General features: G+C 38.0%; 1 protein-coding gene across 1 annotated transcript in view; it reads left to right on the top strand.

The window, feature by feature from the left end:
- LOC139954845 (sushi, von Willebrand factor type A, EGF and pentraxin domain-containing protein 1-like) overlaps positions 1-16,364 on the top strand; it is a 33,152-nt gene that overhangs the window by 3,095 nt on the left and 13,693 nt on the right. The window contains exons 5-23 of the mRNA XM_071954809.1: positions 2,202-2,405; positions 2,891-3,085; positions 3,560-3,754; positions 4,234-4,428; positions 4,908-5,102; positions 5,582-5,776; positions 6,257-6,451; positions 6,934-7,137; positions 7,641-7,835; positions 8,316-8,510; positions 8,989-9,183; positions 9,945-10,139; positions 10,629-10,832; positions 11,321-11,524; positions 11,760-11,954; positions 12,431-12,625; positions 13,254-13,457; positions 14,548-14,772; positions 15,982-16,188. Coding sequence (XP_071810910.1) covers positions 2,202-2,405; positions 2,891-3,085; positions 3,560-3,754; positions 4,234-4,428; positions 4,908-5,102; positions 5,582-5,776; positions 6,257-6,451; positions 6,934-7,137; positions 7,641-7,835; positions 8,316-8,510; positions 8,989-9,183; positions 9,945-10,139; positions 10,629-10,832; positions 11,321-11,524; positions 11,760-11,954; positions 12,431-12,625; positions 13,254-13,457; positions 14,548-14,772; positions 15,982-16,188 — 3,792 coding nt within the window. The remainder of the gene's footprint in view (positions 1-2,201; positions 2,406-2,890; positions 3,086-3,559; positions 3,755-4,233; positions 4,429-4,907; positions 5,103-5,581; positions 5,777-6,256; positions 6,452-6,933; positions 7,138-7,640; positions 7,836-8,315; positions 8,511-8,988; positions 9,184-9,944; positions 10,140-10,628; positions 10,833-11,320; positions 11,525-11,759; positions 11,955-12,430; positions 12,626-13,253; positions 13,458-14,547; positions 14,773-15,981; positions 16,189-16,364) is intronic.

The following is a 16,364-nucleotide window of genomic DNA, read 5'->3' as shown; positions in this document are numbered from 1 at the left end:
TTCCGTACCTAGTATAACAAGAGCAACAACTCTGCAGAAGCTCAGCTAAACTTCTATCTGAGAAATTTGTTTTGATTGGCAATAAGTTTCTGGGCAGTTTATACATTTGTTTGTGCGACACATATACTTTTTAAGAAAAAGTCGCCCAGGAAAGAACCTGGGCACGAAAACCAAACTACTGAACGACTGATCCGCTTCTAACCCCAGTCCCCTTGCATCGGGACTGTGACACATATAAGACATATCGCGAGGTGTTATTTCCTTTCCTAACAGCTCCTTTCTTCCTTGCCATATGCTCCTTCTTGTCAGACATATACTTTGTCACAATGTTAGAAAGTTGTCAACATTTGTCTTAAAAAATACATAGAGATAAATGTCAATGTACTGATTTCAACGGTTGTTAGCCCTAATTACTGTAGGCTGTGTACGAACCGCACCTTGTTATTCCCCGAAAAAGTTACCGATATTGTCTTATTCCGGGAATTTCCTTCAAAGTGGAAACACTATCACGAATTAGTTTACGCAATAGATCGGTGTAATTATTACTAGGGATAAACTATGCCACATTTAAAAAACTAATAAGCAACATTATATGCACTTCGTAGTTTCAATTCATGCAATAATAGAACGAAAACGTGAAAAAGATATTCCTCTGTTAAATCTGCTAGAGGTTGTGGATATTACGGTTAAATTGTGCTAACCCAAAGTTGCCCACAAAAGTTACACCCACACAATAATGGAACGACCTGTAACTTGTTTACAATCGACGTACCACAGAGAAACTTTGAACAGCAGAAATCATAATCAGCTTTAACAATATAGGTAATTTTCACATGTATTCCACACATGAACTGTTGAAAATTTCAAATTGCAACTCTGCCAAGTAGTCTTTTTACAGAGAATAGCATCGAACTAGATAGCAAGCATGAATAACTCGTAAACATTTGACTTGATCAAGTCTCCCACGGGTGGAATTATATCCCAAAAAGACGGGAAACTTAAGATGGAAGACATTTTGCTAATCACATCAAAACACAAATTGGTCATGAATACTAAAGAGTTGAAACCAAATTTCATGTTCATTGCGTATGATCCGTGGCCTACATTTCATAATAACTGAAAAGTTTACAGAAAACCCCGTTTTTGACCCTCACATGAAGACAAAAATATTTGTCATGAACAACTGTGGTTTACCGCCATTTCAAACGTTATATCCACAACATTTCAGCAAACTTGGACAAACGCTCTAGCAGGAGTAGCATTATTAATGTTTTCAGAAAATGACCTATCGTGACCTCAAATAAGCTTCAAATGATGAAATATCACATGTATGAAAAATTAACTCACACAAACCACTGACGAGATTTCAGCCAAATTGAAAGAAAAATGAAGATATGGCAGTTCATCAAACACGGTGGCAAAATGTGACAGAATTTCGGCAGAATTGCACGATCGTTATAGCTCAGCTGAGCTAAAAATGTTGGCAATGGATATCAATAGCAGCCTACATTATTGTTTTGCTTTAGTGAATCAATATTCTCCATTAACTTATTCGGAGCACAGCGGAAGAGGGTTTCATTCTAGAATTTGAATTGGGATGGGGTTTGGAAGGGACAAACTTCGAAGAGCAGAGAGACATTCGATTTCAGGGCACAAGCTACAAAATCACATCGAAACGCTTCGAAAAGTTACACTTAGTCCATTCTAGATCACAAATAATGATAGTTGGAAGTATTTTAACAAAACAACGATTAATATTAATTTCTTCTGAATTTTCCAGTAAAAGAAAAATGCACCTTTTCATTAGAGAGAAAACAAAGTAGATTGTATTTTAATTGTTTTATATTTCCTTTCTATTTTAGCTATAACTTAATTAATTCTCCATGCAGCAAAAGAAAATTGCACATTTTCATTAAAAGAGGGAACAAAGCACTTTATGAAAAAGAGGCCTCGTTTAGTGATAAAAATGGACACTTCTGAGTTCTTTCTCCATCATCTTTGGGTCGGGCGAGTCAAACGTGCCATTGTTTTGTGTATTCCTGCGCTAATGTTGCATAGGGATTATTTCCATTGCGATGTTTGTTAAGGGAAATGAGGTACCGAAGTGTTAAACGAGATTAGCAATGTTTTAAAACATATCACTATAACAAATACTGGTGTAGTTAGTATTTTATTTTTTTTATATTTCCTTTCTGTTTTAGCTATTATTTGTTCTTATGAGGAACTGCCTCCTGTGACAGAAGGGAGCTTTAACACTTCTTTGTGTTCTGGTAATCGCATCGGTGACGTATGCAACGTGACGTGCAACCAGAACTATTACACCAACTCTCACACCGTGTGTGAGAAAAGTCTAGGTTTAGACGAGCAGGCTGGTGTCTGGTCAGGTGAAAGTGTCACGTGTCAAGGTATTCACCACTTGATACCACTAGTTATCGACTTGTTGTCAGTAATACTTTTCAACTCTGAGCAGGCTTCAATTGCTAAAAGTGTTCAAATATAATATATTGGAGGTTCTGACTGGGCCAATTTGTTCCCACACTTTGATGAAAATTCATTTTAAACACTTACTTTTCCACCAAAAGAAAGGTGCAACTTTTCATGAAAAGAGAGAACAAAGCACTTTATGAAAAGGAGGCCCCAAATTATTTAGTAATAAAAAGGGTCACTTGTAAGTTTTATTTTATCAACTGGGGTTGGGGTGAGGGAGACGTGCCATTGTTTTGTGTATTCGTGCTCTTATGTTTTGAAGGTATTGTTTTCATCATTTGTTTGTTAAGAAAAGTGTAGTACAGGGGTGGTCCACAATATTAGCAATGTTTGAAACATATCACCATAAAGAAATACTGGTATAGATTTTATTTTTATTTTTTATTTTTTCTCTCTATGTTAGCTATTACTTGTCCTTATGAGGACCTGCCTCCTGTTACAGAAGGGAGTTTTAACACTTTTTTGTGTTCTGGTCATCACATCGGTGACGTATGCAACGTGACGTGCAACCATAACTATTACACCAACACTTACACCGTGTGTGAAAATATTGGCGAGCAGGCTGGTGTCTGGTCAGGTGAAAGTGTCACGTGTCAAGGTATTCACCACTTGATACCCTATTTATCGAGGTGTTGTCAGTAATACTTTCCAACTGTGAGCACGCTTCATATTTCTCAAAGTGTTCAAAAATCATATTTTGGAGGTTCTGTCGGACCAAGTTGTTTCCAGACAGTGATGAAAATTCCTTTAGACACTTAATTCTTCATCCACCAAAAGAAAAATGCATCTTTACATTCAAAGAGATAAATAACACTTTATGAAAAGGAGGCCTCGTTTAGTGATAAAAAGGGTCACTTATAGTTTTTTTTATCAACTGGGTTTTGGGGGAGGGAGACGTGTCATTGTTTTGTGTATTCGTGCTCTTATGTATTGTAGGTTTTATTTTCATCATTTTGTTTGTTAAGGAAAATGAGGTTCAGCAGTGGATAACAATATTAGCAATGTTTCAAACCTTAAAAAATACTGGTGTAAGTTTCATTTTGATTGTTTTGTTTGTTTCTCTATATTTTAGCTATTACTTGTCCTTATGAGGACCTGCCTCCTGTTACAGAAGGGAGTTTTAACACTTCTTCGTGTTCTGGTCATCACATCGGTGACGTATGCAACGTGACGTGCAACCATAACTATTACACTAACACTTCCACCGTGTGTGAAAATATTGGCGAGCAGGCTGGTGTCTGGTCAGGTGAAAGAGTCACGTGTCAAGGTATTCACCACTTGATATCCCTAGTTATCGAGGTGGTGTCAGTAGTACTTTCCAACTTGAGGAGGCTTCAATTGTTCAAAGTGTTCAAATATAATATCTTGGAGGTTCTGACGGACCAAGTTGTTGCCACACATTAATGAGAATTCATGATGGACACTTAGTTTTCCACCAATAGAAAAATGCACCTTTTCATTAAAAGAGATATTAAAGCACTTTTTGAAAAGCAGGCCCTGTTTAGTGATAAAAAGGATCACCTCTGAGCTTTGTCCTTAAACTGGGGGTCGGGGGAGGGAGATGGGCCATTGTTTCGTGTATTCGTGCTCTTATGTTGTATAGGAATTATTTCCATCTCGATGTTTGTTAAGGAAAATGAGGTACCGACGTGTTAAACGATATTAGCAATATTTGAAACTATAACACCCTGATTAATACTGGTGTGTTTTGTATTTTAATTGTTTTATATTTCCTTTCTATTCTAGCAATTACTTGTCCTTATGAGGACCTGCCTCCTGTTACAGAAGGGAGTTTTAACACTTCTTTGTGTTCTGGTCATCACATCGGTGACGTATGCAACGTGACGTGCAACAATAACTATTACACCAACACTTACACCGTGTGTGAAAATATTGGCGAGCAGGCTGGTGTCTGGTCAGGTGAAAGTGTCACGTGTCAAGGTATTCACCACTTGATATCCCTAGTTATCGAGGTGGTGTCAGTAATACTCACCAACTTGAGGAGGCTTCAATTGTTCAAAGTGTTCAAATATAATATCTTGGAGGTTCTGACGGACCAAGTTGTTCCCACACATTAATGAGAAATCATGATGGACACTTAGTTTTCCACCAATAGATAAATGCACCTTTTCATTAAAAGAGATATTAAAGCACTTTTTGAAAAGCAGGCCTGTTTAGTGATAAAAAGGATCACCTCTGAGCTTTGTCCTTCAACTGGGGGTCGGGGGAGTGAGATGGACCATTGTTTCGTGTGTTCGTGCGCTTATGTTGTATAGGAATTATTTCCATCTCGATGTTTGTTAAGGAAAATGAGGTACCGACGTGTTAAACGATATTAGCAATATATGAAACCATAACACCGTGATAAATACTGGTGTGGTTTGTACTTTTAATTGTTTTATATCTCCTTTCTATTCTAGCAATTACTTGTCCTTATGAGGACCTGCCTCCTGTTACAGAAGGGAGTTTTAACACTTCTTTGTGTTCTGGTCATCAAATCGGTGACGTATGCAACGTGACGTGCAACAATAACTATTACACCAACACTTACACTGTGTGTGAAAATATTGGCGAGCAGGCTGGTGTCTGGTCAGGTGAAAGTGTCACGTGTCAAGGTATTCACCACTTGATATCCCTAGTTATCGAAGTGGTGTCAGTAATACTCATCAACTTGAGGAGGCTTCAATTGTTCAAAGTGTTCACATATAATATCCTGGAGGTTCTGACGGACCAAGTTGTTCCCACACATTAATGAGAACTCATGATGGACACTTAGTTTTCCACCAATAGATAAATGCACATTTTCATTAAAAGAGATATTAAAGCACTTTTTGAAAAGCAGGCCTGTTTAGTGATAAAAAGGATCACCTCTGAGCTTTGTCCTTCAACTGGGGGTCGGGGGAGGGAGATGGACCATTGTTTCGTGTATTCGTGCGCTAATGTTGTATAGGAATTATTTCCATCTCGATGTTTGTTAAGGAAAATGAGGTACCGACGTGTTAAACGATATTAGCAATATATGAAACCATAACACCATGATAAATACTGGTGTGGTTTGTACTTTTAATTGTTTTATATTTCCTTTCTATTCTAGCAATTACTTGTCCTTATGAGGACCTGCCTCCTGTTACAGAAGGGAGTTTTAACACTTCTTTGTGTTCTGGTCATCAAATCGGTGACGTATGCAACGTGACGTGCAACAATAACTATTACACCAACACTTACACTGTGTGTGAAAATATTGGCGAGCAGGCTGGTGTCTGGTCAGGTGAAAGAGTCACGTGTCAAGGTATTCACCACTTGATATCCCTAGTTATCGAGGTAGTGTCAGTAATACTTTCCAACTTTGAGCAGGCTTCAATTTTTAAAAGTGTTCAAATATAATATCTTGGAGATTCTGACGGACCAAGTTGTTCCCAGACAGTGATGAGAATTCCTGTAGACACTTAATTCTTCATCCACCAAAACAAAGTGCACCTTTTCATTCAAAGGGAGAACAAAGCACTTTATGAGAAGGATGCCTCGTTTAGTGATAAAAAGGGTCACTGATAAGTTTTTTTTTTATATCAACTGGGGTTCGGGGGAGGGAGATGTGCCATTGTTTTGTGTATTCGTGCTCTTATGTTTTGCAGGTTTTATTTTCATCATTTTGTTTGTTAAGGAAAATGAGGTTCAGCAGTGGTTAACAATGGTAGCAATGTTTGAAACCATATCACCATAATAAAAACTAATGTAGTTTGTATTTTAATTGCTTTTTTCTCTATTTCAGCTATTACTTGTCCTTATGAGGACCTGCCTCCTGTTACAGAAGGGGGTTTTAACACTTCTTTGTGTTCTGGCCATCATATCGGTGACGTATGCAACGTGACGTGCAACCATAACTATTACACCAACACTTACACCGTGTGTGAAAATATTGGCGAGCAGGCTGGTGTCTGGTCAGGTGAAAGTGTCACGTGTCAAGGTATTCACCACTTGATACCCCTAGTAATCGAGGTGGTGTCGGTAACACTTTCTAACTTTGAGCAGGCTTCAATTGATAAAAGTGGTCAAATACAATATTTTGGAGGTTCTGACGGACCAAGTTGTTCCTAGACATAAATAAGAATTCATGATGGACACTTAGTTTTCCACCAATAGATAAATGCACATTTTCATTAAAAGAGATATTAAAGCACTTTTTGAAAAGCAGGCCCTGTTTAGTGATAAAAAGGATCACCTCTGAGCTTTTTACATCAACTGGAGGTCGGGAGAGGGAGACGTGCCATTGTTTCGTTTATTCGTGCGCTTATGTTGTATAGGTATTATTTCCATCTCGATGTTTGTTAAGGAAAATGAGGTACTGACGTGTTTAAAGATATTAGCAATATTTGAAAAAAATAGAAACCATGAAAAATACTTGTGTAGTTTGTATTTTAAATGTTTCATTTTTTCTCTCTATGTTAGCTACTACTTGTCCTTATGAGGACCTGCCTCCTGTTACAGAAGGGAGTTTTAACACTTCTTTGTGTTCTGGTCATCACATCGGTGACGTATGCAACGTGACGTGCAACCATAACTATTACACCAACACTTACACCGTGTGTGAAAAGAGTCTAGATTTAGATGAGCAGGCTGGTGCCTGGTCAGGTGAAAGTGTCACGTGTCAAGGTATTCACCACTTGATATCCCTAGTTATCGAGGTGGTGTCAGTAATACTCACCAACTTGAGGAGGCTTCAATTGTTCAAAGTGTTCAAATATAATATCTTGGAGGTTCTGACGGACCAAGTTGTTGCCACACATTAATGAGAATTCATGATGGACACTTAGTTTTCCACCAATAGAAAAATGCACCTTTTCATTAAAAGAGATATTAAAGCACTTTTTGAAAAGCAGGCCTGTTTAGTGATAAAAAGGATCACCTCTGAGCTTTGTCCTTCCACTGGGGGTCGGGGGAGGGAGATGGGCCATTGTTTCGTGTATACGTACGCTTATGTTGTATAGGAATTATTTCCATCTCGATGTATAGGAATTATTTCCATCTCGATGTTTGTTAAGGAAAATGAGGTACCGACGTGTTAAACGATATTAGCAAAATTTGAAACCATAACACCATGATATATACTGGTATGGTGTGCTTTTTAATTGTTTTATATTTCCTTTCTATTCTAGCAATTACTTGTCATTATAAGGACCTGCCTCCTGTTACAGAAGGGAGTTTTAACACTTCTTTGTGTTCTGGTCATCACATCGGTGACGTATGCAACGTGACGTGCAACCATAACTATTACACCAATACTTACACCGTGTGTGAAAATATTGGCGAGCAGGCTGGTGTCTGGTCAGGTGAAAGTGTCACGTGTCAAGGTATGCATCACTTGATATCCCTAGTTATCGAGGTGTTGTCAGTAGTACTTTCCAACTTTGAGCAGGCTCTAGTTGCTAAAAGTGTTCAAATATAATATCCTGGAGGTTCTGACGGACCAAGTTGTTCCCACACATTAATGAGAACTCATGATGGACACTTAGTTTTCCACTAATAGATAAATGCACCTTTTCATTAAAATAGATATTAAAGCACTTTTTGAAAAGCAGGCCTGTTTAGTGATAAAAAGGATCACCTCTGAGCTTTGTCCTTCAACTGGGGGTCGGGGGAGGGAGATGGACCATTGTTTCGTGTATTCGTGCGCGTATGTTGTATAGGAATTATTTCCATCTCGATGTTTGTTAAGGAAAATGAGGGACCGACGTGTTAAACGATATTAGCAATATATGAAACCATAACACCATGATTAATACTGGTGTGGTTTGTACTTTCAATTGTTTTATATCTCCTTTTTATTCTAGCAATTACTTGTCCTTATGAGGACCTGCCTCCTGTTACAGAAGGGAGTTTTAACACTTCTTTGTGTTCTGGTCATCACATCGGTGACGTATGCAACGTGACGTGCAACAATAACTATTACACCAACACTTACACTGTGTGTGAAAATATTGGCGAGCAGGCTGGTGTCTGGTCAGGTGAAAGAGTCACGTGTCAAGGTATTCACCACTTGATATCCCTTGTTTTCAAAGTAGTGTCAGTAGTACTTTCCAACTTTGAGCAGGCTTTAATTGCTAAAAGTGTTCAAATATAATATCTTGGAGATTCTGACGGACCAAGTTGTTCCCAGACATTAAAGAGAATCCATGATGGACACTTAGTTTTCCACCAATAGAAAAATGCACCTTTTCATTAAAAGAGATATTAAAGCACTTTTTGAAAAGCAGGCCTGTTTAGTGATAAAAAGGATCACATCTGAGCTTTGTCCATCAACTGGGGGTCGGGGAGGGAGATGGGCCATTGTTTCGTGTATTCGTGCGCTTATTTTGTATAGGAATTATTTCCATCTCAATGTTTGTTAAGGAAAATGAGGTACCGATGTGTTAAACGATATTAGCAATATTTGAAACCATAACACCATGATAAATACTGGTGTGGTTTGTATTTTAATTGTTTTATATTTCCTTTTTATTCTAGCAATTACTTGTCCTTATGAGGACCTGCCTCCTGTTACAGAAGGGAGTTTTAACACTTCTTTGTGTTCTGGTAATCGCATCGGTGACGTATGCAACGTGACGTGCAACCATAACTACTACACCAACACTTACACTGTGTGTGAAAATATTGGCGGGCAGGCTGGTGTCTGGTCAGGTGAAAGAGTCACGTGTCAAGGTATTCACCACTTGATATCCCTAGTTATCGAGGTGTTGTCAGTAATACTTTCCAACTTTGAGCAGGCTTCAATTTCTAAAAGTTTTAATATATAATTACCAAGTTGTTCCCAGATATTGATGAGAATTCATTTTACACACTTACTTTTCCACCAAATGAAAAGTGCATCTTTTCATTATTAGACTGAACATAGTACTTTAGGAAACGGAGTCCCTGTTTTAGTGATTAGAGTAATTTCTTACTTTCTCTGAAGTCACGCGTGTCAAGAGTCACGTGTCAAGGTATTCACCACTTGATATCCCTAGTTATCGAGGTGATGTCAGTAGTACTTTCCAACTTTGAGCAGGCTTCACTTGCTAAAAGTGTTCAAATATAATATCTTGGAGGTTCTGACGGACCAAGTTGTTCCCAGACATTAATGAGAATTCATGATGGACACTTAGTTTTCCACCAATAGAAAAATGCACTTTTCATTAAAAGAGATATTAAAGCACTTTTTTTTTATAGCATGCCTGTTTAGTGATAAAAAGGATCACCTCTGAGTTTTTTCCTTCAACTGGGGGTCGGGGGAGGGAGATGGGCCATTGTTTCGTGTATTCGTGCACTAATGTTGTATAGGAATTATTTCCATCTCGATATTTGTTAAGGAAAATGAGGTACCGACGTGTTAAGCGATATTAGCAATATTTGAAACCATAACACCATGATAAATACTGGTGTGGTTTGCTTTTTAATTGTTTTATATTTCCTTTCTATTCTAGCAATTAATTGTCCTTATAAGGACCTGCCTCCTGTTACAGAAGGGAGTTTTAACACTTCTTTGTGTTCTGGTCATCAAATCGGTGACGTATGCAACGTGACGTGCAACCATAACTATTACACCAACATTAACACCGTGTGTGAAAATATTGGCGAGCAGGCTGGTGTCTGGTCAGGTGGAAGTGTCACGTGTCAAGGTATTCACCACTTGATACCCCTAGTTATCGAGTTGTTGTCAGTAATGCTTTCCAACTTTGAGCAGGCTTCAATTGCTAAAAGTTTTAAAAGATAACACTTGGAGATTCTGACTGACCAACTTGTTCCCAGACATTGATGAGAATTCATTTTAAACATTTACTTTTCCACCAACAGAAAAGTGCACCTTTTCATTATTAGAGAGAACAAAGTACTTCATGAAACGGAGTCCCTGTTTAGTGATAAAAAGTGATTTCTTACTTTATCAATCACCTGTGGGTCGGGCGATTCAGACGTGCCATTGTTTTGTGTATTCGTACGTTAATGTTGTATAGGTATTATATCCTCCATCTCGATTATGTGTGTTAAGGGAAATGAGGTTCAGGGCTGTTAAACGATATTAGCAATGTTTGAAACCATATCACCATAAAATATAGTGGTGTTGTTTGTATTTTAATTGTTTAATTATTTTTTGTTCTCTGTATTGTTAGCTATTACTTGTCTTTATGAGGACCTGCCTCCTGTGAGAAGAGGGAGTTTCAACACTTCTTTGTGTTCTGGTAATCACATCGGTGACATATGCAACGTGACGTGCAACCATAACTATTACACCAACACTTACACCGTGTGTGAAAAAAGTCTAGATTTAGGCGAGCAGGCTGGTCTCTGGTCAGGTGAAATCGTCATTTGTCAAGGTATTTACATCTTGTTAACCCTAGTTATCAAGGTGTTGTCAGTAATGCTTTCCAACTCTCAGCAGGCTTCAATTGCTAAAAGTGTTAAAACATATATCTTGGAGGTTTTGACTGACCAAGTTGTTCCCAGACATTGATGAAAAATTCCTTTTAGACACTTAATTCTCCATGCACCAAAAGGAAAGTGCACCTTTTCATTAAAACAGAGAACAAAGCACTTTATGAAATGGAGGCCTCGTTTAGTGATAAAAAGGGTCACTTGTAAGTTTATTTTATCAACTGGGGTTCGGGGGAAGGAGACGTGCCACTGTTTTGTGTATTCGTACTCTGATGTTGTATATATAGTTATCATTTCCATCGATATGTTTGCTTATGAAAATGAGGTACGGACGTGGTAAAAAATATCAGCAATGTTTGAAACGGTATCACCATAATAAGAGCACATGTAGTTTGTATTTTAATTGTTTTATTTTTTCTCTCTATTTTAGCTATTACTTGTCCTTATGAGGACCTGCCTCTTGTTAAAGAAGGGAGTTTTAACACTTCCTTGTGTTCTGGTAATCGCATCGGTGACGTATGCAACGTAACGTGCAACCAGAACTATTACACCAACACTTACACCGTGTGTGAAAAGAGTCTAGATTTAGATGAGCAGGCTGGTGTCTGGTCAGGTGAAATCGTCACGTGTCAAGGTATGCATCACTTGATACCCCTTGTTATCTAGGGGTTGTCAGTAATACTGTCTAACTTTGAGCAGGCTTCAATTATGAAAGTTTTCAAATATACTATCTTGGAGGTTCTGACTGACCAACTTGTTCCCAGACATTGATGAGAATTCATTTTAAACACTATATAAAACCATATCACCATAAAAAATACTGGTGTAGCTTGTATGTTAATTGTTTTATTATTTTCTCTCTATTTTAGCTATTACATGTCCTTATGAGGAACTGCCTCATGTGACAGAAGGGAGTTTTAACACTTCTTTGTGTTCTGGATATCACATCGGTGACGTATGCAACGTGACGTGCAACCATAACTATTACACCAACACTTACACCGTGTGTGAAAATATTGGCGAGCAAGCTGGTGTCTGGTCAGGTGAAATCGTCATGTGTCAAGGTATTCACATCTTGTTACCCCTAGTTATCAAGGGGTTGTCAGTAATACTTTCCAACTTTGAGCAGGCTTCAATTTCTTAAAGTGATATATCTTTAAGGTTCTGAGTGACCAAGTTTTTCACAGACATTGATGAGAATTCCTTTTAGACACTTAATTCTCCCTGCACCAAAAGAAAAGTGCACCTATTCATTAAAGAGAGAACAAAGCACTTTATGAAAAAGAGGCCTCGTTTATTGATAAAAAGGGTCACTGCTGAGTTTTTTGTCCATCAACTGGGTTTCGGGAGAGGTAGACGTGCCATTGTTTTGTGTATTCGTGCTCTAATGTTGTATAGATATCATTCCATCTTTTTGTTTGTTAAAGGGAAATGAGGTACGGACGTGTTAAACAATATTAGCAATGTTTGAAACCATATCACCATACAAAATAGGGTGTAGTTTGTATTTGAATTGTTTTTTCTCTCTCTATATTGTTAGCTATTACTTGTCCTTATGAGGAACTGCCTCCTGTTACAGAAGGGAGTTTTAACACTTCTTTGTGTTCTGGTAATCGCATCGGTGACGTATGCAACGTGACGTGCAACCATAACTATTACACCAAAACTTACACCGTGTGTGAAAATATTGGCGAGCAGGCTGGTGTCTGGTCAGGTGAAAGTGTCACGTGTCAAGGTATTCACCACTTGATATCCCTAGTTATCGAGGTGTTGTCAGTAATGCTTTCCAACTTTGAGCTGGTTTCAATTTCTAAATGTTTTCAAATATAATATCTTGGAGGTTCTGAGTGATCAAGTTGTTCCCAGACATTGATGAGGATTCATTTTAGACACCTAACTGTTTCAATGGGATGAATGTCTTTCAGGGTACGTTACGGTACGGATGTTATAATATGGTACCGTATCATATGGTAAGTTATGATATGGTATGATACAGTGTTGTAAGGTATGGTAAGATAAGATATGCTATGCCTTGATATAATATGATATAATGCGGTATGATACCGTGCGGTAAGGTATGAAATGATATTATATGTTACGATATGGTGCGGTGTACGGCAAGGTAATCTGATGTAAGTGATGCGACGTGGGATGTGACAGGTCATGTAGTATATATTGTAATACGTAATAAATCATTCTTCCGTTCATAATAGATGCATGTTTTCAGTATAATTTCGAAATCAAAGATGATCATTTGATGAGTTTTTTCGTAATTTGAAGCACGGCCTCTCATATTACTGTCTGGTTTCATCTGTGATGTTTTATTTCTGTATTTTGTTTCATTTATTTATTTTCTTTTGTAGCCGTGACTTGTAGTTATACGGATTTACCAGAAGTAATCGGTGGTCATTATAATATCTCGTTATGTTCTGGGAATAATCCCGGTGACGAGTGTCATGTCACGTGTTCAGATGGTTATTATCCTCTCAGTTACGCGGCGACCTCTACCTGCCAGAACAATGGAGATCATGGGACCTGGTCAATCTCCTTCTTTCTGCCTTGTATTAGTAAGTATGTAAGATTCCAAACTTGATTTAATGTGTTGAATTGGAAGCCAACCGACGTGAAAGTTGTAATCCATAAGCCCTTGTGGGCTTCTCCAACATACTTGGTCGCTTAACCTTCGTAATATCATATATTTTGTGTTTTTTTGGCATGTGTGAGAATAGACACTTCTATAAATATTGATCCCTATATTGATACTATCGTACACTGTGAACTTGCTGCTGTTCTTTAGGGTATCGCTCACTCTCTCTTTATATAACACTTTGAGAATCAGACTGAACACAGTGGTATTTATTCACGCACCGTATGTATACTCTGATCCCAAAGTTGCTGGCAAAGTCAATAATTGACAAATATTCCACCTTAAAATTGGCTTTGTGGAGCTATGTTTCGCGAATGGGGTGGTACGGTGAACCTTCTGCATAGAAATCTTTCCCCACCGTATGGATATATCATTAAATGCTTCCAACCGCTGGCATTGGCCATGAAACATTGTTATGGTATAAGACCTCTTGTCTGACACTGTGTATCCACAAATATTCAGCTGTGTATGGATGGCAATACAGAAGAGTGAAGACAGCCAGTGCTTATGAATATTCATATTACTGTAAGATCGGAGAAAGTTTTTTCATTTCTATATCTTTGTAGCATTTTAAGGGCATTGTTTTATGCTAATTAGTTCAGGTTGTCATTACGTAGGCCTATGAGCAGTTTTGAGTGGGATTAGTAAAGTTAAGGTTCTCTTTCTCTGCCTCATGAATATGCATTAATGTAGTAACAATGATGAACCAAAGGGAGCCAATCAGATCGTTCTTTGTGATATTGATCAACTTTTAGCGATTATCAGAAAGCAAAGTAAAGTTACTTTGCTCTCCTCTCTGCTTCATAAATATGCAATTTTTCTAGTAAGTGTCATGATTTAAGAAAAGTCAATGAGGTCCCTCTCACTCAATGTTACTTATTGTATCAGCTAGGATGATGAGCACTTGAAATACATGACCAATGTATAGAATACTGTAGATGGAAGGTTGTAATTTGCAAATTTATCATACTTAACTGAAAAATCTTATTCTGTTTAAACTCACTGGTTAGAACCAACATGTTCCAGTCAATCTCTACCGGAAGTACCCCATGGTACTTATCCATCGTGTCCCTCAACAACACCATCCTACGAAGTGGGTACAACTTGTCGCTTATCATGTAATTATGGATACTTTGCATCGAACACAGAGGAAGTTGTCTGCAATGTTCTACTACCGATAACATCATTTTACAGCACCGGAATTTGGTCTCCAAGTGATGGTGTGGCATGTGAAGGTATGTCATTCATTATTTCTACATGTTATGCTGTGACTGGAAGACAAATCACAAACAGAAAGACAAATTGTCAATAGTGACCATCTGATTCTACAGTGTAGACTGATTTTTGTCACTCAATTCATAGTTATGTAACTTACGTTTTGTTTCGAAAAAAGGCAGGGGAACCCTCAACTTTGCTCCTTGCCCCAAACAACAGTCTATTCCTCTCTTTCTCAAGATAAAATATTGTAAGCCTCACAGGTCCGGTGTAGATTTAGTTATATATTCTTTTTTTGTGGGGGTAGTTCTTTTATAGGTGTTAAGGTTATCTATTTTCTTTGATGAGAGTACTCTGTGCGATTAAGCCCAAAAGGGTTTCTTGGTTTACTTCCTTTCACATATTTTACTTATTTGCAGTTATATTGTCTTGTTCACCTTGTTATACTTTGTGATGAAACAAATAAATATTAATAACAAGTACTGCCACACCGACAACATATGACTGTATAAAACTATTATGTTGTCGTTCGTACACCACATTTGACCCAATCCAAATAACAAAAAGGATTTCGTCCTTCGCAAAGGACACGTGGACATTACATATGTAATTAACTCCAGGTATTTCTCACCGAGTTATCGTCGCTTCTTTAACTCAAGGCGTCTAATACCCACATACATATACAAAGATTCATGTCCTTTTTTTTCAATTACCACCTTAGTTTCCCATATTAACGACAAGGGAAAACTTTCTTACCTTGTATGCCACAGGGGTGGGCAACCTTTTTGAATGAAGGGGCCAGATACTAGGAGTGAAAATTGACAGTGCCGCACCTAACCAGCGACCTGCTGTTGATTTGAAACCTTTGATTCCGAGGACTTTCAAGCAATAGGTGTGTGTACTTAACCTGTATTCACAAAAACATAATGTCAATACAGTACAGTTGATAATTATTGGGGATAATAGGCCTACCTGACAACATCATTAGTGCCGATAATTCTAAGCAGCTATAGCTCGTTTTTTGTGATGATGTAAAATGGATTGATTTTTTTCTTGGAGATATCTCACGGGCCGCAAAATAGTCACAGGCGGACGGCAGGTGGCCCACGGGCCGTAAGTTGCCCACCCCAGTTGTATGGACACGTATAGAAAATAGTTTCAAGTGCATAAATCTAGCAAGTTTGATTTCGTTGATCTTTTATTAGATTTTGTTTTCTCTTCTTGTACAGCAATACATTGCGCGTTGACCACTCTACCATCTGTTGTGAATGGTTATTTTGATGAGCGTCAATGCACTAACAGCATAGGGGACTCGTGTAATATGACTTGCTATGATGGACACTATCCAGTCACACATACTGAAACACACTGTCAGCTGATAGCTGGAGAGACCTTCGGGCTGTGGTTAAACGAAATACCAGATTATTCATGCCAAGGTAAAAGTGACGTTTTTACTTGATTTTTGACAATTTTAACGCTGGGTTTGTAGGATACTGCATACATTATTGAAAAAAAACCCAGCTAATTGTCTCAAATATGGATACTTGCATGGACCATTAAAGACGAACCGTTATGTATTATGATGTTGGTACTAAACCAATCGAGCCATGAA

This window comes from Apostichopus japonicus, chromosome 17 (genome assembly GCF_037975245.1).
Source record: "Apostichopus japonicus isolate 1M-3 chromosome 17, ASM3797524v1, whole genome shotgun sequence".
In the NCBI taxonomy this organism is placed as follows: domain Eukaryota; kingdom Metazoa; phylum Echinodermata; class Holothuroidea; order Aspidochirotida; family Stichopodidae; genus Apostichopus; species Apostichopus japonicus.
This window is presented reverse-complemented; position numbering and strand designations above follow the sequence as displayed.